The 23,950-nt window shown below is 47.8% G+C and overlaps 1 protein-coding gene across 2 annotated transcripts in view; it reads left to right on the top strand.

Moving 5' to 3' along the window:
- The window catches only part of VANGL1 (VANGL planar cell polarity protein 1), a 45,102-nt gene extending 21,566 nt beyond the window's left edge, over positions 1 to 23,536 (top strand). For both annotated transcript variants that reach the window (XM_077119786.1, XM_077119787.1), the window contains 4 exons: positions 15,966 to 16,099; positions 17,550 to 17,682; positions 18,536 to 18,770; positions 23,224 to 23,536. In XM_077119786.1, coding sequence (XP_076975901.1) covers positions 15,966 to 16,099; positions 17,550 to 17,682; positions 18,536 to 18,770; positions 23,224 to 23,484 — 763 coding nt within the window. In that variant the 3' untranslated portion in view covers positions 23,485 to 23,536. The remainder of the gene's footprint in view (positions 1 to 15,965; positions 16,100 to 17,549; positions 17,683 to 18,535; positions 18,771 to 23,223) is intronic.
- The last annotated feature ends 414 nt before the right edge of the window (positions 23,537 to 23,950 follow it).

The raw sequence follows: 23,950 nt of genomic DNA, 5'->3' as shown, positions 1-23,950 counted from the left end.
GGATTCATGCAGATGTCAAGGAATAGCTAAGTTACGGGCTCCCGTTCCGGCATCTTTCCCTTTGTATCCACTGGCCCATTTTTTCAGTTTTGCTTCACACGCTATGAACTCCTTGGGGAAAGGGGATGCGATGCGTCTTACTCTTTATTGCCTCTTCCATGCTTAACATGGCACAGAGCCGGCACTCTGATAGTCACTGGATGAAGGGATACGCTGGCATGTTTGACTCCCAGGACTCCTTAAACAATATATGCTCTTAGGTGTGGCATAGCATGTACTTGGCACATGGTGAGTGCCTAGCAAATCGTAGCTATCACTGCAGTGATACTGTAGCTGGCAAGGCAGCCAAGATCAACCAGGGCACTTTAGTGGGTATCAGAACAATTGTCTTTGCCATGGCTTGGGCTGGAACCCAGGGAGGTAGCCCAACCCCAGTTTGGAAGGTCAGGTCGTGCTGCTGTACAAGCATAGGCCACCTTGCATTCCTCTAGCTCAGCTTGCAGCCCTTGGGGACTGACTGGGCGCTTTATTGTTCAGGGGAGCTGCCACCCTGACTTAGCCACACAGGGCATAGGTTTCTGACTGGCATGCTCTGTGCAACAAAATCTGGTGTTTCAAGTCCTTCGCAGATGTCTGCAGGGCTCTGAAGACCAGTGAGTCACTGACATTTAGCAATCTCAGACAGCTTTCTTTCCAGGCATGTTGTGTGCTGGAGAATAACCAAGCAGATTTGAATGACACGTGCACCGTGTACAGAGCTCCGTGCTGGGGTTGTAGAGACCCAAGGATGGCTGCCTCTGAAGCCCTGAGTCTGAACTTACGGAGCTTGCAGTCACTTGGAGAGAAGAGAAGGACAGCACAGTCAAGTGGAATAATCGCCAAGACAGGCTAACGGACAGGGTGTGGGAACACAGGAGTGCATTTCAGGCAGTGGCTGCAATAAAACCCAGTGGGAAACAATCTCTCCCAGGACAGACTTTGCTAGAAGTTGAGGGCAGTGGGGAGAAAACCAGCTCTGGTCACAGACAGCAAAGATAAGTGATATTTGGGAGTCTATGGAAATGTCAGTAGCCAGGATGCTGGCCAGGGGGGAAGTCTGTTGTGTGTGTGTGTGTTTTGAACTTCAGCCCTAGTTGGTGTGAATCGAGGTGGGAGAGGAAAGGGTGGTCTTCTCACCTGGTAGTTGGGGGTGGTAGGGAAATCCAGCTTCCTCTGCATGGGCTCCCACACTATTGGGATGAGAACTCTGCTCCTCCCTCGAAGACAGGTTGCTCTGCACAGGAGCTGGGTGTGGGACTGGGCACGAGGGAGAACAAACGAAACAGCCCCAGGGGAGTATGCCAGTGGTGTGCTCAGAATACTGCTTGGCAGCAGACCTGGAGTCCCACCGTACCACGGTGCTGTTTAAAGGTAGAACTGAGTAGGAGAGACATGGCTGATTGTGCTGCATCCCTTGCAGGCTTGTTGCACACCTCTTGGTCTGTCCTCACCATGAACCAGCTGCTGCCCAGTCCAACCACTAACTCCAGCTCCCCTAGAAAGCAGCAGTGGCCAAGAGCCCTGGGAGGGGGGCCACATTTTGAGATGTATCTTAATTCAGCTCCTGTTTAGGGTTGTCTGTTTTCTTCATCCCCTGCCCTGTAATAAGGCCCCTTTTGTCCCTCACGAGACCTCGGGGTAGGTGGTGAAAGAACAGCTGGGCAAGGATGGAAGGCTTCAGTCTATACAGACGGGGTCCTCGGGCAGGGCCGGACGCCCGTGTGGCAGCCTGTCTCTGAAAGCCGGAGCAGCCTCGGCATCTGCCCCTCCTGGGATCTTGAGGGCTTGGTCACCTGCAGATCTTTGGGATAAATTTGGTCCAGACACAGCAGTGACTGGAAGAGTCACTGGGAAGGAAATGGAACTTCTAAGTGCCTTTTGTGCACTGTAGAAACAGACAGGAGCGATGGGGGATCCGAAAAGACAAAGAGAGAGTCTCGGGGATCCGAATAGCAGGTCTCCACCTAGACCCATCCGGAATCACACGCCATCCCCTGCTACCCTTCAGGAGAGGCCCTCCCCATAGCAGTGACCTATTGCGCTGATGGAGTGACTTTCTCTTTTCTGTTTGCGAAGATGATTTTTTTCAACTGACAGGCTATTTTTGAGAGCTATCAAAAGGATGCCTGCTTTTAAGTCTCTTGGAAACATGCCTCTCGTTAGCTCTCCTATGGGTACTTTCTGGGGCCTGTCTTGTTGGCAGGAATGGAATTTGGGGTTTATTTGAGAACTTTCTATTGTTGTGGAAAGTGAAATATACCATAAATAGATTGCTACTTTCTGACCTTTGCACGGTGCCTCAGGGATTACAAAAGGTTTTGCATGTGTTCCACCTCATTCGCTCCCCAGCACCTGGTACCTGGCATGCACCCGTGAGGAATTAGGGCAGATGGTGGAATGGTGTCCCCATTTACAGTTGAGGGGCCTGAGCTGCAGGTTAGGGCACCTGCTCAGGGTCATAAGGCGTCACACTCCTTGCCCCACTGTGCCTCCACCGTGCACCACTGCTGGTTTGTCCTTCTCCACACACCTTCACTTGCCCCTTTTCTTGGCCCCCTTCTCCCGTTGGCTCGCTCACCGTCCATGTAGGACAAGTGGTTGGCACACATGTTAGAAATCTGACTATTCGGTGCTCAGGAGGGGAAAGAAACCCAAAAGAACAGAGAGAAGAGATGTAAAGGATGACATTGCATTAGCCTAATAATAATTTCTCAGTTTTGAAACTTTTAAAGGGGAATACTGTGACCTGGAGCTCAGAAGACAGGATCTGGGATGTCGAACAAGGACAAGGACAGAAACCTTAACAACTGGCAGCGGCTCCATCCTGTGTCCCAGGCATCTTCTCGGCTCTTGCCGTGTAGTTCATTTAATCTTCACAGCCACCCTGTGGGGTCGGTACTAGTATCCCCGTTATCCGATGAAGACACTGTGATGCAGAGACGTTAAGTAAGGTGTCTAAGGCCGCGCAGTTAGTGATGTGGGAGTGTGGTTGAAACCAGGTTGTCTGGTTCCGGGGTGACCTTAACCATGTCACCACATTTACTGCCTCTGAATCCATGTGTTCACGTTTGGTCCCTGCTGCAAAAATGCACAAACAGCAACAACAAAATGCATGAGCAAACGTGTAAGCATTTTTCTGAGTGCTTGCCGTGTGCCAGGCTGGGTGCTAGCTAATGTTGCATGTGCTACTGTAATCCACTTACTCCTTGACTTCAGTGCTAGAAAGAAGAGGTTCGTTCCTTAGCTCTGTTGGTTCCCTTGTTCAGCACACAAAGCCTAGTACTTATAACCACAGGAGTGGGTTTGATCCTTGATGGTCAACAATCTTAGTCTTGCAGCCTTTTTAACTTTACCTACTTCATCTGTCATACAGCAGGCCTCTGTTACTATTACTGTATTACACCCACTCCGAAATGCAGTGGCTTGAAACAACCACCATTTTATTATTCCACGGTTCTCTGGCCTGGGCTGGGCTCAGCTGGGAGGCTCTCTCGCTCTGGTCACTGTGTGATCGAACTCGCCTGCTGAGTCATCGGGGGCTGGGCAGCTTTCTCTTCTCATGTACTCTGAGGCTTTCTCCCTCCCCACATATGACCTCTCCTGTGGTTTCTTTATTAGGGTATTTGGACTTCTCACATGGTGACTCAGGGGCTCCTACAGGCACAAAAAACCCTCCGGGCCTTTTTAAGGCTTCGGTCTGGAGCTGGACCAGCGTTTCTTCCGCCACATTTCCTAGGTTAAAGCAAGTCACAGGCCCAAGCTAGACTTAAGGAGAGGGGATGGCACAGGTTGGGGATACTGTCCATTTGGGGCCATCTGTGTCTGACAGCCTGCTGCATCCTCCTCGGGATCTTCTTCTCAGGGTCTCTGTTGTTTTTACTCTGCATAAAGTTCTAGCAAGTTTAATTCTTTCCATACCACAAAAGGTCTAGAAGTAATATACGGCAAGGGGCTGGGGGAGGGGGGCTGCTGTAAGGAGGCACACGAGCGTCCGTGAAAAGTGATAGCTGATAGTGGTGAGCAAGGAGAAAGGCAGATTAAGTGCAAAACTGACATAACTCAGTCCTCCAGGAAAGTTATCTGCAAACAGTGGTCCATTCTGTAAGATGTTCGTGTGGCTAAAGTGCCACCACATCTAATCCATCCAGCAGGTTTTAACTATTTGGTTTTAATTGCTTAGTTGGGTTTTGGGCATGCTTTATTCATTGAGACTAAGAATATCTTATAAATAGGCATTGACCACAGACCTTTTTATCAAAGGTCATGTTACTGATCACAGTTCCCCTGTGCTTTTGAAGAAGCAATTCTTGGAATGCTTCTCAAACAGTGGAAGTTTATGACTGCGTGATTGTGGCATTGTGTTGATAAAGGCCCATTATGCACACTGTAATTTTTATTCCCAAAGCCCCAGGAAATCATGGGGTCAATAAGCACAGCTCAAGCCCTGATGAACAAAGCTCAGACTGTCCCCTCCGCTCACTCACCATGCATCTACCCAGCTCCCCAACCCCCACTCTGGCTCACCATGCATCTTCCCAGTTCCCCCCACCGACTCTGGCTCACCATGCATTACCCAGCTCCCCACCCCCCACTCTGGCTCACCATGCATCTTCCCAGTTCCCCCCACTGACCCTGGCTCACCATGCATTACCCAGCTCCCCACCCCCCACTCTGGCTCACCATGCATCTTCCCAGCTCCCCCCACCCACTCTGGCTCACCATGCATTACCCAGCTCCCCACCCCCCACTCTGGCTCACCATGCATGTTCCCAGTTCCCCCCACCGACTCTGGCTCACCATGCATTACCCAGCTCCCCACCCCCCACTCTGGCTCACCATGCATCTACCCAGCTCCCCACCCCCCATTCTGGCTCACCATGCATCTTCCCAGCTCCCCCCACCCCACTCTGCCTCACCATGAATCTACCCAGCTTGCCTGGGGGGATTTGCTTCTCACAGCTACACCCCAGTTTTCTAGTAATGAGTGAGAAAGAGAGCATCTCTTAGGCAGGTTAAAGTTACCCATGTGATTCTAGGGTGCACCGAACTCACGTTGAAATTTTGTGCCTGTGATTCCGGATCAAGTAATGGTCAAGCCCATGTGAGGACTCTGCTGGGGCTGTGGGCCCCTCCCTGCCATGGTCCAGACCAGCATCTTGGAGGGTCCAGGGCCGTTGGCTGTGACATCAGGGAGCATTTTAGGTGCATGTTATTTGCAATCCTGGTTTGAATACACTCGCATTTTGAGAAGTGTACATTTTTATTTGGAGAACTGATTTTTCAGTAAAGATATTTTGTACATACAACCCTACCCCTTTAAAAAAAAAAAGCAAAGGATTAAACAAAAAAACCCTATAAGAGCTAAAAAGTACTCAGTGCATTAAGATTTTTGCTCCGGCTCTGCTTTGCTGTGGGAGACTTTCTAAGGCAGGGACGGGGCTGCCGTTTGTGGTCTGGTCCTGTGGTGCTTGTTAAAAGTGGCTTTAATGAGAGTGTAAGGGGCTGGACACTGAACCCTTGTGTTTGTACAGCTGCCTCCTGGCAGCGGCCGCAGCTGGGACGGCTTCCTTCAGACAGCCTCTGCCCGCAGGCCTCTCCCTGAGGCAGAGAGGAGCCCCCCTCGCAGCGTGGGCTGTGGAAAGGAGGAGCCAGTTAAAAGAAAGCGGGTTTAAATCGCCTTGCCCCGGGGCAGGCAGGCGCCGGGAGGTGGACTGGGCACCCCCAGTGGGGTGTTCCCTTCCCTGAAGTCCTCACATCTGGGCTGGGCCCACATACCCCCGTCAGTGGGTGTGATCTGGTACAGGGCACGGTGAGTGCTCACACTTGCCTGAGGAAGCAGATGGGCAGTGGGCCCCTCTGCTTGTCCCTTGGTCCATCTCTGCTCTGCATCTGCCCTGACCAGTTAGACAGGCTGGCCGCCGAGGAGGGGTACCCTCAGGACCCAAGGTCTTGGTTGTGGGCTCTTATAGCTTTTCCCAGGGCCAGAGGTACTGATGTGGAGGAACGTGAGGAGGGATAAGAGGAGTCAGGTGAGCATTCTGGGTGGGTCTAGAGGTGCCTTTAGGCCCTATAAATATACTTCTTAGAGAACCCACATCATCCAACTTCAAGAACAGGCGGTTGTCTTTGATGCTCTTGTCTGTGATGTTTATCTCTGTGGGATTCTGCTTAGTCATTTGAAACTTCGAGCAAGCTAAGATCCCATCCAGGCTGGGGAGGTGCAAGGAGATGGCAGTGTGGTGGGGTCTGTGCATGGCCTGGAAACAGGGTTACGCGTTCTCCAGACAGGCTGGAACAGACAAACTGCCATCTCTGAGGGCAGGCATCTCTTGTAGGTACCCACAGTGCAAAGGGAGGTCTGCTGGCATCTCTCTGCTGTGGGGAAGGTCCCAGGTCCCACTGCATCACCTGCTTGGAAAGAGGCTGCCATGCCAATGTCACCCGTTAGGACAGACACCGCGTGCTAAACCATCCTGGTAATTGTACTGGATCATGGTGTTAGGGCTGAGAGAGGGACACGCACATCTGACAGCTTTTGTTGTTGAGTGCCTAAAACCAAAAGAGCCAGGTCATGGCAAGTAGCAGCTGGCTACTGCCAGTCTCAGTCTCCTCCCAGTGTTGGTTGAGAGTGGTCTTCTCTGGCACTCTCAGGGCATGACTTTAGAGGGAGTGTTTTCCGGGGTTCTTTTTTATTATTAGGAACTTAAAGAGGGTACAGTCAGAGGCATGGAGAAGTGCTGTGAGACATGGTTCTCCTCCAGTCTGCACTTTGGAGCCCATTCCATGATGACAAGTGCTGTTGATTCTTCCTTCGTCGAGCTTTGGAAATTAGAGACATGGGGATTCCAGTCCCCTTGGGCTCCATGGGGATACCCTGCAGAGCTATCCACAGCCTGATATTCAACGCATAGGCCAGGGACACTTTTAAGCTTGTGAATATTGATTAAAAGAACTTGCTCATGGAAGTCTCCAGGTCCCTAAGAAGCTACCCCTCCAAGTAGGCCAGGGTCAGCAGCCAATGCATTCCCATTCACGGTCAAACTTGTGTGGAGATGCCAGCAACGCTTGAGAAAGGCCGGCCCATGGCTCTTGCCACCAGCAGAGATGCCTTTGTGTGTCTCCTCTCTGACAATGGTCGGCCCGCTTTACGTCTCAAGAGCTCAGGCAGCAATTTGTGTCTCTCCTGCTCTACAGTGAGAAGGTCCCAGAAAGTCCAGCGTTTTTCTCTTCTGCAATTTAACCTAAACCTGTTAGCCAGCACAAGCTAATTCCAGTGTTTGTCCCTCAACCTCCTCCCCAAGGTGATCAGTGCCTGGTGTTTGTGTGGGACTTGTTCAGTGGACTTGCAATCGCAGCTGTGGGACACACATTTTAATTAAAACGCAGGCTCGTCGGAAGATGGAAACACTCATGTACCTGGTCGTTGGCGTCCAGGGGTAATTATATTTGCTGCTCTGGGGCTCCCATGAATATTGCTGGCAAATACTCCATGACTCTTTTATCAGGCAGAAATCAGTTTATCTTCAAGTCCAGGGAATGGTGAAGCCTGCACATCCAGGCAGATTCAGCTCTTGTTGACTCGTCTTCAGGAGAGATCGAGTCAGATAAAACAGAGATTGGCACATTTTCACAAAAAGCTGAACTGACTCAGTTTGGGTCCTGCATTTTCGAGTTTTCTCCTAAGACCGGGCTTCAGGCCCTAACATGCAGCTGTCTATGCAGACACCCAGTAGGGGGGTGGAGAGAAGGTGACCTTTGCATCCAGGCAGCTTTTGGGTCTCCCCTTCCTGCTCAGACTCTCTCCTATCCACACCTATAAAGGCCCTGGACCCATCCGCTCCCTCCTACTTGCTCACCCTCCCTCTTTCCTCCTCCTGGTCATTATCCCTTCCATTTATTTGGAGCCTGTTTCTGTTGACTTCAAACCAGCCTTGCCTGTTATTCCATTCTTTCCTGAAGACAGGTGTCTTAGAGCTCCAACCCCGCTGCTCTTACTCTAGATGTTTAGGAGGGTTCTTTTAACACGGACTGTTTCTGCTCACGCTGCTTCCTCGCCTGAAATCGTTCATTACCTTTACAGCTAGTTGTCCCAGGGTGACCATCACTCATGTTTTAAGGACTTGGTCTCCTTTATGGGTCTTTCGCTGAAGCCCCGCCACACACTCACACCACCCTCGGGAGGTGCTCTCCCACAGCCCCCAGATGGTAGGTAATTGTTCGGGTGGCTGTCACCTCACACTGGCTTGTAGCTCCCCTGGAGCGCTTGTTCACATCACATCCCAGCACTTGGGACCTAGCAGCGCTCATAATTCATAGGTGCCTGCGGGTGGATTGGGGTGGCTGTTTGCTAGGATTTTTTATGAATGTCAGTATCCCTCGTTGGATCACAGAGATTTTGACCACTGGTTTCTAGGTGGGACATTAGCATGCAAAATGTGTTTTCACGTATTTCACCTCTGAAGAAAGCCATTTTTGTTGGTGGAGCTAACGGGATTTAAATTGATATTTGGAAAGAAATAGTGAAAACTTGAAAAGGGCTTCTTTCTCTTTTGTCTGGGTAATGTCAAAGGCTGTAAAGCATGAGGGCATGTGCCAATTCGATTATAGAAGCCATAAGCAAATCCGAGGAAAATGGGTAACTAGGAAGCAGAGAACTCTGTGTGTGTGTATGCATGCACGCATGTGTGTAGGCACTCACACGGTGTGGTAGAGGGAGCCCTGGGCTGAGAGGCTGGCAGGTGATTAACCCTGTGACTTCAGGCAGGTCACCTTCCTGTCTGGGCCTCAGTGCTCTTATGGCCAAAATGGTTTTCTTCAAGTATTTAATTGGCTTTCTCAAGAAAGAGGGACATTTGGAATCCTGAAGGAGCTAGTAAGTGGACCACTCGGATGAACTTTCTGTTCAAGCAGAGGCTGCGTGTCATTTGGGTTGCTCTGAAAAAGGCGTTGGGCAGTGCCATGGTGGCTCAGGGGCAGAGTTCTCGCCTGCCATGCCAGAGACCCGGGTTTGAGTCCCAGTGCCTGCCCATGCAAAAAAAAAAAAATTAAAAAAAAAAGGGTGTCACTGGATAGATTGGGAGTTTGAACTAGATAGACTCTGATTTCTTCAGTTCTTGAGTCTATGCTTTGGTGACCACTGATATCCCCTCCATTTCTGAAATTTGTGATTCACAGTACATGGAAATAGGAACATACTTTTATGCCCGGGACTGTATGAATATTCTCGCAAGCAACCAATTCCATCCCCTCCTGCAAAATGCTCCTTACTAGTAACATGATAATATTTTATATTTATGAATGCCTCCCAGCTTATAAATACTTTCACCTCTGAAAAGCATTGTCACTTTATAAATGCTGACATCATTTCACTTGCTGCTCTCAGCAACCATATGCGGTAGTCGGTGTTATCTCTCTATCACAGAGAAATGTAACAAGGTTACACAGCTTGTAAGTAGCTGGATTAGATCTGGAATTTGGACCTTCTGACTCTAAAGCTAATGTTTTTTTTACTTTGTGAACTACAAATGCATCCCTATGCTAGGTTTGATTTTCAAGAGGCTGAGAGTTAATCGTAAATACTTCATAACGAGCAGCATATAGCTACAGTCCAAGACCCTAAGGAAAACTTTGCAGAGAGGGTCCCGTCTTGACTCATACCACTGGTGGGAAGATTGATGGAGATGCACACAGGGGACAGTTTGGCATTTTGGGGAGCTGCCTCTTCAACATATATGGCCATATAGGGTCAGTAGATAACCATTATCTGCCATGTACTTTAGGCCAGACACTTTAAAGTATATTACCTCATTTAATCTTTAAGCCTAAATCAGGTAGTGAACCAAGTACATAACTCCTTATGAAGCAGGAAAGTGGAGGAAGCATTTCCAAGTCTCCAGCATTTTTCCTGGCCTACATACCAACTAACCTTGAAATCTCAAAGTCATAGGACTCAGAATCCTCCCCATCGATACTTAAGCCAAGGAGACAACTGCAGCAGAGCCTGGGTATGTTTCGATCTTGTCATCTGTCATTGGAACTTCCGACAGCTACCTACAATAACTTTTCATAGTACATTTTATACAATTGAGGTTTTTGGAGCCTACTTACTTGTTATAGCACGGTTTTCTGTGTTGTAATTCCCATCCTACAGATGAAGAACCTGTGGTGTGGAGAAATGGGTAGTTTGTTCAAGGTCGCAAAATAAATGACAGAGCCAGAAGTCATGTGATGTAGGGCCAAAGGCTAAACCAATTTGTAGTGTGCATGCTTTTCCTACAATCTTTAGAAATGAACTCAGACGTCTATAGAACATGGATGAGACCATAGGAAGGTATAGATGTGTAGGGTATTAAATTTTTCGTTTCAGAATTTATCTTTCAAAAATCTGTCTTTCAAATTTTTATGAACAAAATTTCAACTGTATCTGAAGGTGCTTCTCTCCAGTCGTTTGTATGTAACACACAGGTGGGCCCCTCTTCTCTGCTGCCATGGCAGCCATATAACGGTTGTCAGTGACTGTGGAAATGTTTTTCTGGCTGATTAGACCCAAAAGAACAGGACATTTCATATTCACCCACTTTATCCTGAAAAGGAAATGGATCAGTAAGGCAGCATGGCCAACAGTGAGTTTGAAGTTAAAATGCGGCTGTTGAATTCCCTCAGTCATTTGCTGTCCCGTCCTTCCATGATTCAAGTTTGGATTGGCCTGGACGCAAAGAGAGTTCAGGTGGTTGGTTTCCTGTTGGTGACAACAGGAGCTTCTTCTCATCCTGAATAATCATTGTCTGTATTATCTTTTTATGTTTATCTGGGATACCTGTAATTTTGTTTTGTAAGGGAGGTCTCAAGGGCACTTCTGTTGTAGCGGTGCATGGAAGGATGGATTAAAACGTGGTATTAATTGAGAGAGTGTTCCTTGCCGTGTGTTTTCAGCAGGGCTTGTCCGCGGTCTTTACCTCGGGGTTTCTGACAAGCTGATCAGTGCAAGTTCCTCTCGTGAAAGCAACACCTCTTCTTTGATTTCCCTGCAGGCACATATACTTGTTTAGTTTCTGACTAAACGGACAGTTTAGTCAGGTTACTGCCTTTTGTCTTTGATTGTAAGGGCGGTAAGAGAAGTGGCAAGTTTCTCACCAGTTGGGTTCTTTTGTCTCCCTCCTTCTCCAGACATCATCTGGTCTAAAGAGCTGGAAATGGAAGGGTTTGCATCTGTTCATCATGAAGCCCCGTTGGCCTCTGAAATTCCTGGTTTTATGAAATATATACTCAGGAATGGCCCTCAACCAATAGAATTCTAGGGTTTCATGAGTGAACAAATGAAGCCAGCAAGTATATGTGCCTGTGGGGAAATCAAAGGAGAGGTGTTGCTTTCCCGAGAGGAACTTTCGCTGATCAGCTTGTGGAAGAGGCAAGACTGGCCGATGGAAGACATCACAGAGTCCAGGGTGGTGGCTGGTGGCGCTGTGGCTTTAGGGAGAGGTCAGTGAAGAGCTGGAAAAGGCCTCCTAAAAAAAGTAAGTTCTGGATGCAAAGAAATAGAGGCAAGAAGAATGCTGACCCCTGACATGAGCTGAGGGAAAGGGGACTGCCTGCATCCCAGCCTCAGAGAGCTAGGAATGAGGTCAGTGCCAGGAGGCCCTGCAAAGGGTGTCACCCAGGAGGTGCTGAATTGTTCTTTCTTTTACTGGGAAGTCGAAGCATATATTACTAGTTCATGCTTTTTTTTTTTATCCTAAGGAGGTTATCTAACAAACTCGACCAATGCAAACTGTGGATGAGGAGCCAGAATAGAAATGAAAAAGACCTTAGACGGATTGAGAAAGACATCAGACGCCTATGCTAAAGCTGGTATCACTTAGCCAGAGCAGCGCTCCTCATGTGTGTGGCTTGCCCATGTTCTCTGTTTTTATCCAAGTTGAGGGTGTATGAGAACACAAAGAAGATTGCCAGAGGCAGGGAGAATGACAGCAATTAAGCATGACTTTGATAGCCCATAATAAGAGAAAATCCAGGAAAAAAAATTAAAAAGCAGACTTGAGCACTCAGACTTTGCTGCATTGTGGAACACTGAGAATGGGGTCAGATAGTTCTCGGACTTCTAATTGGATCAGATGTCTTGATGATCAACAGAGCAGAGCTCAGTAATTGAGTTGTGTGATAATCATCTCAAGTCATTTATTTGCTTTAAAAAGATGAAGAAAGATGTATTGCATTTTAATCCAAAATGGCATAACCGTTCTGGTTTTTTTACAGTAGGCGCTTCACTCACATGCTGTTTCCACCTCTGCAGAACCTCTCATTCCGTGATATTGCCGGATACGTCAGGCATTAACAGACCATTTTCTGTAGCAAGCGTGTGAATGACTCTTAGAGGTGTTTCTAGACTTCACCCTGAGAGCCCGTCAGCTCTGCCATTCGCTTGTCAGCCTGGGAGGCTGGCCAGGCCCGTCGCTCCTTCCAGGTGCTTCCGCAGCCTCTGTTGAGGTGACTGTGCTGGAGGAAAAGAAGTAGGTCTAGGTTTTCCCTTGTTGAGCTCTTCTGAGCAAAGATTCTCAGGCTTTGGGAGCCCCGAGAGACCCTCGCCCATCACATCCGTGGCTCCGTCCCATGTGGCCTGCCCCTCCTTCCCTGAGCACTGGCCAGGGGACGCTGAGGCTTTGGTCTGAGCCACACTGGGCCACGGGCTGCAGGCTGGCCTGAGGCCCCTGCTGCAGGGAGGTGGGAGTGCACGCTGAGCACCTGGGCAGGGGAAGCTTTGCCAGAGGTGAGCATGAGCAGAAGCCACCCCTTCAGGCAACGAGCGCAGTTATGCTCGTTGTCTCTGGTTGTGAGGCTGGAGAGGCTGAGAATGACAGGTGCCAGGTGTGGATCCAGCCATTCGCTGGTCCGCCTCACAGGCCCTGATGTGGATTTCCTGGGCACCTCCTTGTGGCCTGGTTGAACAGAAAAGCAGGACCCACCACCCACAAGCTAATTTTGCTTTGAAGACAGACCTGAGAATAACCTCGGAAAAGTGCCCTTTTATTTTTAAATGTTTGATGAGGGAAATAATTTCCCACTGGGAATCCAGGCTCCCTGTTGGCATCCGAGGTTTCCCTGTTAGTGTACAAGCATGGGTTGAAATTGTTTGAACCCCAGCATGTCTGTGTATATAAAGTGAGAATAAAGACCAGAGGCTCCAGCAAAGCAATATGCGGAGCTGCTGTGGTCATAGTAGAAATGCAGCACGCAGGAGAGTACGTTTGTGTGTATCATCGGAGAGAGAGGAATGGCAAGTCCCAGGGTGGAGGAGGAGATGAAGTGGCACGTGCCCCACTTGAGAAAATACCATGGAACATGACGGAGGAGATTGGGCTGCACTGACAGCTGCAGATCCATTATTTGAGGCCTTCAGAGCTAACCGAGAGCCAGCAGAACCCTAGGTAGGCACACAAGCCTCAACTCAAAGGTTGCCTCCTAAAGAGAAGCTGCTCCTGAGGGAAGCACCCCGCCCTTCGTTCTGTCCCCATCCCTGGCTCTTCAGGGCTCTTCTCTGTGCTTCTCCAACCCTCACACATGTTGTCACAGAGCTTATGTTCCACGGGTGCTCTTTCCAGCTTACCTTGGTGCTGTCCTCACCTGGTAGGTATAGCTACTTATGTATGATAAATATGAGTGAGCAGTGGAGAGCTGAATGCCTAGGACTTTCAGATGATGGATTTAAAAGTTAGGAATCTAAGTGAGGTTGGCCCACCAGATTTCTCCTGACAGTGGTGACCAACCGCACACAAGCATGCATGCCGAGGTTGATATTAAGCACCAGCAGAATGCTCTTCACTAATAAAGGCACTACTGGGGATATCCCTAAGAAAGCTTTGCCATGACTTTGCTACAAGAAGGTTAGCTGACTGACTTCTAGAGCATTTTTAGACATGTGTTAAGCTCTGGTGGCAGAGCCCCAAGGGTTGCTGACGAGGCACACTGGCAAAGGGTCCAGCCAATACTTTAGGGGCTGCTTTGTGTTGGTGAGAAGAGGAGATCGTGGAGCCACAGTATGTTCTATGGAAAGCAGCTTGGTCATCTAGAAAGCAAAGGCAGCGTTATATTGGCTCTTATAAACCAGCTTTGCATGTAGTTTTTGTAAGCTCATCTACTCAGTAGGGAACTAAGAAGGAAACACCAAAGGACAAGATAAAAATAGATTTGTAGTGCTTAGTGCAGTGGTGGTGGAAACAACTTAGAGAGCTGGGATGTCGATACACACATGCTGTTACACAGAGGCTCATGTTAAAGGGGAGAACGCCGGTTGGAGGTTCATAAGTCCAAATTGGAGTTCCGCTCTGCTGTTCATTAAATGTGTGCTGTTGTGCAGATTGCAGATTACTGGGCCTCAGTTTTCTAATCTGCAAAATGGGAGTGACGATAACCTGCCTTAAATAATGGACCAGGTCAGATGAGATAATAGATGCAAAAACCCTCGCTGTCATTTCAGGGCACTCTTTGAAGTGCTGAGTGTCCTGCATCCAAGACTGAGGCCTAACTGGCCTCATTGCCCTCTCCATGTCCACTCTCCTCCCAGTTTACTTTAAGTCTTTTCCTGCTGACCCAGAGCTCTCCTCCATGTGGTGCCAAATGAGGGCCTTGGCTGCAGGAGAGTGAGCAGGATCCATCTGCATTTGACCCCAGGCTGGGGGCCTCCGAGGTTCAGCTTCAAAGCTGTCCCATCCTGAAGGCAGCCTGGCACTTGTCTGAGCAGTGGACAGGGGGGCCTGAGGACAGAGCTGGGAATGCCCTTCTGAATAGGACATGGTGTGAGGTAGGGGCCATTTGCTGTTCTCAGTTCTGAGCATCTTGACCCCAGGCTCCTCTCTGACCTCCTCACCCCTCAGTTCTCCAGGCAAGCAGCTCCTTTATCATCTCTTCCCTCTGGTGATACTCATGGGGTGGGGGGGAACCTCTCTGGTTGTTCTCCATCAGAATTGACTAGCAGCTGCATCCAGACCAGAGCCACCAGAGTCCGGAGTGTGGGTGCCCACAAATGAGAGGAGGCAGCATCGGTTTTATAAGCATGAAGTATCAGTTTACAGATATGACCCTGTTTGCCCCTGTGGGATATACCCTATACTCTAGCTTCTCCACTGCTCTCCAAGGGTCCAAGCAGGTAATGGGGTGGGGAGATCATAGGATACTCGGGCAGGATTAGTTCTCTTCACACACCTCTGCTGAATGCCAGAGACAATATTCCAAGGGGCGGGAGGCCTTGGCGACCAAGAGCAATTGGACAGTCTGAGCTGAAACTTCAGGGATCTCAGCTGAGGCTGGAAAGGGGGAGCTCTGGCTGGACTGGGGGTAGACAGGATGGAACGAAGAGGAAGCAAGATTAACGTCAGTCAGAATCTATCTTCTTTGAAGTGGACTTTGCCCAGTGAGGAATTAACTGTTCCGTGCTGTATAAAACCTCAAATCCAAGATACCTGACACTAAGGGGTGATGAGGCATAGAGGAGAAAACACTGAACCAGGAGCTAGGAAACTTGGATCTGCACTTTGTTCTTTCTCTTGTTAGCTCTGCAACTTTCAGCAAGCTTCTTGCCTGTTCGGGAGCCTCGGTTTCTTCTTTTATAAACCAGGAAAAATAGGCGAGTTCTGAGTCATCTATACATATGTAAGTTATCAGTCATACTTTCTTTCTCTCTCAACTACTGGCCAGAAGTGATATAGATGACTGAGAATATAGACTGAGAGAGGGCATAGGAAGCTCTTGTATCAGGACTTGGTTTCATCTTTAAATTCTCATCCTGGAGACAGAGATGCGGAGAGACCCAGAAGCCTTCTATGCAGAGGACTCTTTGCTGTTTTGTTAATTAACCAGACTCAGAGGATTGTTCCCTTAGGACCTGTTGATTCAGTGAAAAAGCTTTGCATTAATGTTGCCTTCTTTTGTCTCAGTATCCAGCGAGCAGCATTGGTGGTCCTGGAAAATTACTACAAAGACTTCACCATCTATAACCCCAACCTCCTAACAGCCTCCAAATTCCGTGCAGCCAAGCACATGGCTGGACTGAAGGTCTACAATGTGGATGGTATGTGCTTCCAGTGCTTTCCGGAGGATGGAGAGGTGTAGAGGGCACAGTTTGAGTGACTCTTCAGCTTAAACTTCACGGTCCGTTTGGTTCTGCCTCCTCTCAGCGCTTGTCTTTATGGTACACTCTCATGTCAGGGCAATTGTGGGTTTTGTCGGCAAACCTATCTGAAGAGGAATGTTGACTGACAGCCTATCTGTTTGGGAGGTTGATTCATTTGGGGATTTTCTGATTGAAAACAGTGGTGGTGTGTGTTTCCTGCCTTCTGCCCGGAACATCTTATAATGATAGCTATTGGGAAAGAGCTGCTTTTCAAAATTCAGATAAATTACTCAAGACTCAGAAAGCTACCCAAATCAGTGAAGTCTAGAGATCTCAGTCGGTGAGGCATCTGGCAGGGCATTCACAGGCTTTGCTCCGTCCTGGCTGGTAGCTGTAGCCAGTGGGTGTCAGGAAATCCAAGGCCAGACCAGGAAAGACAGAGCTGTGTTTCAGGGTATCAGATGGTTGAGTGCAAGAAACGGAACACGGTGTCACGTCTTTACTGGGCACCTCGGGTCAAGGCAAGAGCTTTGCAAATCCTAGAAGAGGATCATGTTGTCAGCTGAGACAAGTGATTTATAGACAGTGTCAGTTTTTGGAGACAGTACCTTCATCTGTTTGTTGAGGGGGTCGGGGATGCTTTGTGAGGTGTTTAGTCCCTCATGAATCCTGAAATATTGGTCAATTCCACCTGTATTCTGAAAACGTAGCATAAAATTCCCACTAGCAAAGCCAAGTCACTGAGTAGGTGATACCTTAGAGAACATGAAATCTGCCTTGTCCTTCTGAGATGTTAAGATGATTGGTGTTAAAAGTCTGGCCAGGAGTTAAAAGTCTGGTTTAACAAACAGACCATTTTGCCTGGCCTCCAGTGTCGGTGCCTTCTGTAAGAGTCGTGGCTGCCGTGTGTTCCACCGTAGCCTGTGTTCCCATGTGTATGGTGTCTCTGTGTGTCTTGACATTCTTTTTTCTCTGTCTGTCCTCGTCCTCCCCACCCCGTCATTCCTTCTCATTGTCTTGTTGCTGAACTGTGATGTCCCAGCTGGCCTTGTGGCCAAGCTGAAACTTTATGTAACAGATGGTAAATAATATCTCCAACACACACACTGGCTGTTATTTTGGGCCAACATTTTAACTGTAGAGCATTCTTCATCCCCTTCCGAGTTCCTTTTCTGTTTCCACTGATCACACTGAGGTTTAGGAAGATTTTCTTGCTCTCATGTCTTGGGCATCTTGAATGAAGAGCTGGGGACCGTGCATTCTCCTGGGAGGTTACTTTTGGGATTTGTGTTTGCTTCATGGGGGGTGGGTAGAGGGTAGTGACTTAAGGCTGTGGTACCGGTCTCCTGCCCTGTTTCTCAGCCCAGTATATTCAATATGTTCTCCCTTGACTGTCCTTTCCCCAAAGGCCCCAGTAACAATGCCACTGGCCAGTCCCGGGCAATGATCGCTGCTGCTGCTCGGCGCAGGGACTCAAGCCACAACGAATTGTATTACGAAGAAGCAGAACACGAGCGTCGGGTTAAAAAGCGGAGAGCAAGGTATATTGCCCACTGCTTCCTGGACATCAGCCCCCTCTTGTATACCGTTTTTTTTTTTTTAACCACATGAAAGAAGTACTGGTTTGCAAGCATGATCTCCTTGAGTCTTTGATATCCCTACTGCAGTGTTTTTCAAACTTCCAGCAGGTATAAGCGTCACCTAGAAGGTTGGAGAAGACACAGATCACAGGTTCCAGGGCCTTATCCTCAAAGATTCAGTAGGTCAGGGCTTGGGCTGGAGAATTTGCATTTCCAACAAATTCCCAACTAATGCTGAAGCTGCTGGTTCACAGCCCATTCTTTGAGAACCCGTCTCCTATCAGCCCACGTCCTCTGGTTTCCAGGGTCTGAGCGTCTGAAGCACTGTGCCTCTTCCTTCCTTTCCCCCAGGGACTGGCAGTGCCAGGAGAATGCACTCTGGTTCCCTTATAAAGCTGCTTTTGCACCACCATTCACCTCGCAGTGAGTGCAGAGCTTTTTTAGCACCCATAGACTTGGAACCTGCCAGAGTTTTGAAGTACTCTGTAACTCTTTTCGTCTAACCTCTTCCTTGTAGAGCTGGTAGAAATGAGAACAGAGTCCGCAGTCCCAGGGCTCCTTCTGCACCACGCCCAATGGGATGGAGCCCCCATTCCACGTGCTCCTTTTGCCGTTCCCGTCCCTTCTCCCCTCGCTGCCCTCTCAGCCATCGGCAGTGACAGCTCAGGGCACGAGGGGCGCAGTCAGGCCTTGGGTGACTGGGTGACAGGCTGGGGTGGGGGGGGTCAGGATCACTCCAGGCCCCTTCGGTCCTTGTCGTCAAGCCCTGACACGGGCACCGTCTTGACCGCCGTGTCGCCCGTCACCTTCGCAGGCTGGTGGTGGCCGTGGAAGAGGCTTTCCTCCACATCCAGCGTCTCCAGGCCGAGGAGCAGCAGAAAGCCCCGGGGGAGGTGATGGACCCCAGGGAGGCCGCCCAGGCCATCTTCCCCTCCATGGCCAGGGCCCTGCAGAAGTACCTGCGCACCACCCGGCAGCAGCACTACCACAGCATGGAGAGCATCCTGCAGCACCTGGCCTTCTGCATCACCAACAGCATGACCCCAAAGGTGGGTGCTCCCCGCGGGCTCTGCCCACCTCGGCCACAGACCTCGGCACGTCCTGTTGCAGGGGAGAAATGCAAAGGCTTCTCACTAGTTAGTGAGAACTGGTGATCTCGCTTACTGTGCATGATCTTGGTACAGTTTTTTTCAGCACGCCTTCCAGACACCCCTAGATGCAGACAGGGGAATGCAGTTCATTTGGGGACAGTATGTGCAGTGATTAGAGGTACTGTGTGGACTCTGGAAACAGGTTAACGGACCCCCTAGCTGTGTCACCTTGGGAAGACAGCTTAATGGCTCTGTGCCTCGGTTTCCTAATCTATAAAACGAGGATAATGCTGATACCTACCTCGTTCCATTGTTGTGAGAAATAAAAGAGTCAATTCAGGTGAAGTTCTTAAAACAGCACCTGACGTGTGGTAAGAACTCAATAAGTGGCTGTTACTCTTCGTGGAAGAAATGATCTCAGCCCTTGGTGAGGCATTTTGAATGTTGTGGAATTCGTTTTACTGAATGTTCTTCTGTGTTATGGTATTAGCATACATTTAGGGCTGTTAGAAGGAACAGCCATTAAGGGGTGTGGTCAGAGAGGCAGATAGAGTAAGGGTTTAGCAAATAACCTCACTTGGAGCAGAGGAGGTTTCAGCTCTTAGCTCCACCACTTGGGTTTGTAACTTTAAACAAGTTACTCTGCATTTCTTTCCTCTTCTTTAATAGTATCTGCCTGCTAGGGTGGTTGTGTGGGGGTTATATCAACTCTGGCAGCCTGCCTTGTAATCACGTGGAAGAGAATGAATGACTTGGCATGCAGTGCACATTCAGCATTTGGCATAAGGACCGTGGTCAAAGGAAGCACCACGCTCACAGGTGGAGTGAGGCGAGCATTCTCGGTCGCTAGCAAACCCTTAGGATGGCCATACAGAAATGCCAAGTCAGAAACCACATGGGATTTGTGTGCTTTGACTCCGTAGAATCCCATTCTTAGGACTCCTCCTAAGGCCAGTATTCAGCACAGTCAGATACATAAATATGCACGAAGCTGTTCTTTTTGCAAAATAATCTGTAATAACCCCAAAATGGATATAACCCTAGGGCAGAGGCCTATAAATGATGGTATATCACCTATTGAAAGGTGGGAAAGTAGTTGTTAGAATATTAACTTGGAAAAAGCAGAATACAAAAGAGAATAAATACTATGTTTGCAAATAAGGAAAATATATCTGCGTGTGCAGTGATGGTACGTGTGGAACTGAAACATTTTCCTTTTTTTTGAGACTTTTAAAGTCTCTTGGCATTTAAATTTATACTTTTCTGAGTTAAAAATAATAGATATGCATGGTATAAAAACCTAACATTAAAGAAAAGTAAAATGTAGAAAGGGAAGGAATTCTCACTGATAAGGAATTGGTGTGTGTTCTTTCCGGTGACTGTGTGCATGCATTTTTGTTTTTAAAAACAAATATGGAATGAAAAAATGGGATTGTCCTCCATAGATTGTTTGGTAGCTTGCTTTTCTCACTTACTATCTGTGGGCTGTCTTTCTATGTCAATCTTACAAATCCCATTCTCTCTAATAGCTGCATCTTACTCCACTGAGTACGTGATTTGTTGCATTATCTGTCAGTAGACCTTTGGATTAAGACTTCTTACTAGTCCAAACCAAGGGTCAGCCACTGAGGCGTCTGCTTTTTCAATCTGCTTTTGTTGTAACACAGCCATTTATTTATCGTATTGTCTGCAACTGCCTTTGTGTTCCAAAGGCGGAGTGGGTAGGTGTCACAGAGAGCATATGGCACCCAAAGCTAAAATAGTTACTGTCTGGCTGTTTAGAGAAAAATTTGCCGACCACTAGTCTAAAAAACTATCATGGTGAATATCATTTATAGTAAAACTTTCAGCGTTTGTGCAAGTATTTCTGAAGGATAAATTCGTAGCAGAGGAGTTATTGGGTCAAAGGTAAAGACCCTGCCAAATTGTCACCTTTCTATTCTTCTGCCCCTGGGGCGCGAGACTTTATTGTCCCACACGCTGGCGGCATTGGGGTGTAACTTTTTTTTTTTTAATCATTACTCATCTGACAGGAGAAAAATAGAGGTTTTTAAAATTTTAATTTCTATTTCTTCTTCAATTATTAATGTGGGAGAACATCTTTCCATGTGTCTATTTACCATCAATATTTATCTTTCTGTAAATTATCTTTTTAATTTCATCTCTGCATTGAGTTCTTTTTCTTATTGATTCATAAGATTTATATATCAGAAGTGTGTCCTGTATTAAAAACACTGCTCTGTGATGCCCCGATGAATCCCAGAGTGATTTGAACAGTGAATAAAAAAGTATTTGCAAAGTCCCCTTCGGGGAATGGGGAGAATGGGGAGAAATGCAACTTCCCCAAGTTGAATTCTTGATATTCTCACAAGCAGTGTGGACAACCAAAGCTATAGGCTGAGCCCCCAGTCTTGGGGTTTGTTCATATGAAACTTAACACCACAAAGGATAGGTCAAGTCTACTTAAAATATAGGCCTAAGAGTCACCCCCAAGAGAGCCTCTTTTGTTGCTCAGATGTGGCCTCTCTCTCCAGCCAACACAACAAGCAAATTCACCACCCTCCCCCTCTCTGTGTGGGACATGACTCCCAGGGGTGTGGACCTTCCTGGCAACGTGGGACAGAAATCCTAGAATGAGCTGAGACTCAGCATCAAGGGATTGAGAAAAACCCTAGAATGAGCTGAGACTCAGCATCAAGGGATTGAGAAAACCTTCTTGACCAAAAGGAGAAAGAGTGAAGTGAGACAAAATAAAGTGTCAATGGCCGAGAGATTCCAAACAGAGTCGAGAGGTTATCCTGGAAGTTATTCTTATGCATTAAATAGATATCACCTTGTTATTCAAGATGTAATGGAGAGGCTGGAGGGAACTGCCTGAAAATGTAGAGCTGTGTTCCAGTAGCCATGTTTCTTGAAGATGATTGCATAATGATATAGCTTTAGCAATGTGACTGTGTGATCGTGAAAACCTTGTGTCTGATGCTCCTTTTATCTACCTTGTCAACAGATCAGTAAAATATATGGAATAAAGATGAATAATAGGGAGAAAAAAAAACGAAAAAACACTGCTCTACTTGCTACCTCACCATATACGCCCCACAGATCAGAACTAGTACACCTGGGAGTCATAGTGAGATGAGGCTGAAAGGAGATTCCACTTGCAAATGGCCCTTAACCTGTATCTAGGACCACACTGATAGATAGATCTCAATGTTTTTCTGTCTTACTGGTTTATTCTTCCTTCATCTTTTCAAACCTGAATCAGTGTTTTTATTCTTTAACACAGATACTATTTTTGTTTTGCCCCTCCTGTAGCAGGAACTTTCAAAATTCAAAACAAAACAAACAAAAAAACTGCATAGTTATTACTCTCAAAAAGAATAAAGTCTAGTATTGGGGGCAGCCAAGCAAATCAGCAGTAATTATTCAGAAAGCTAAACATCACACTGGAGTTCTGCCCGGTAATTACAGCAGCTTAGTGGAGGCTCAGGGAGGTGGTTTGAGTGAAGATTTAAAGAGTCGGTAGGAGTTTGTTCAACAATGACGTTTGATAGGAAGAACAGCAGAAGTGAAAGCTCAGAGAAGTCAGAGAAAACTCCAAGAGCTAAGCGCAACTGGAGCAAAGAATTCGTGAGAAGGAAGATGAACGTTGCTTTCTGCCATCCCTTGGACGTGCGTGTGTGTTGTAGGCCCAGCTAAGTGCACACTGACTGTGCATGTGCTATGTGCCAGGCATTGACATACTGCTTTATAACAGTTCTCCCACTTAACGCTCACAGCAGCCCTATGAACCAGGTACTGTTATTATCTCTACTTAATGCTGAGGAAACCAAGGCACAGAGAGAGATTGCACATTTTGTCCAAAGTCACACAAGCAGTGTGGTCGAGTGTGCACTTCTGTGTCTACCAGTACTTTCATTTATTTCATAAGTTACTATTTACTCACTGCTCCTCTGTGCCAGGCACTTGCCCTTGTCCTTGCTCCAAGAAAGTTTCAAGTTAATAAAAGGAGGTGGATCTGCAAACACGTAGAAGTGGTGATGTGTACAGTGGGGCTCATACCCTTGGGAGGAGAAGGCTGGTCGATCAGACATGGCACCCAGGCAGACATCCGTGCCAGCTGTCTACCTTCCTTCACGTCTGTGGATAACACCACCTCCTGTCCTCAGCTTGGAAAATGACAGACGGGAATAAGGACATCCAAGAAGTCTTCCCTCCCCAGTAATAACTCCCATTGTGGAGGCCTGATGGGAAGTCAGTGTGACGAGCTGGGCTCTGGTGTCAAGCCTGGGTTTATTTGGAAAACATTTTTCATGGGCATGAGTGTGGATGTCCCCCTGGAAAGAATGAGGCAGGACTTCCCTTGGAACTGGTGTTTTTTCCCCTAATTGCCTTTCTTCTCTGCTTTCAGGCCTTCCTGGAACGTTACCTCAACGCAGGCCCCACCCTGCAGTACGACAAGGACCGCTGGCTGTCTATGCAGTGGAGACTTGTTAGTGATGAGGCGGTGACTAACGGGTTAAGGGACGGAGTCGTTTTTGTCCTTAAATGCTTGGACTTCAGCCTCGTTGTCAATGTGAAGACGATTCCATTCATTGTACTTTCGGAAGAGTTCATAGACCCCAAATCACACAAATTTGTCCTTCGCTTACAGTCTGAGACATCGGTTTGAAAGTTCTATATTGTGGCTTTTATAGATTTATAAAAGAATCTAAAGAGATATATATATGTATAACAGAGGGGTGTCTTTTTTTTTTTTAATTTCTTCATTGCTGACTGAAACTGGCAGATGAAAGACCAGTATCCTTTGACCATCTGCACTTTATTTGGAAGGAAGCAGGGGACGTCTGCCCTGAAAATAATGACTTATGACGTCTGAGTCTTGTAGATGGACCTTCTCAAGAAGCCGTTCCCTGGAGTTTCCTTGACAGCTGTAAACCAAATTGGAGCTGGTGCATTCTTGGGAAACTTGCCTTACAACTGGTCCCTGTCTTTCCTCCATGACCACATCCTCGCATTGCTTCTGTTTGACCCGCTCGTAGACGTCTAGGGGACTCATCTTTATTGTGTCAGAAAGCCAAACACTACATGCCTGCACGTGTATTTGTGTGTGTAAATGTTCAGTCACCCTTCCAGCG

Source organism: Tamandua tetradactyla, chromosome 11 (genome assembly GCF_023851605.1).
Source record: "Tamandua tetradactyla isolate mTamTet1 chromosome 11, mTamTet1.pri, whole genome shotgun sequence".
Lineage (NCBI taxonomy): Eukaryota > Metazoa > Chordata > Mammalia > Pilosa > Myrmecophagidae > Tamandua > Tamandua tetradactyla.
This window is presented reverse-complemented; position numbering and strand designations above follow the sequence as displayed.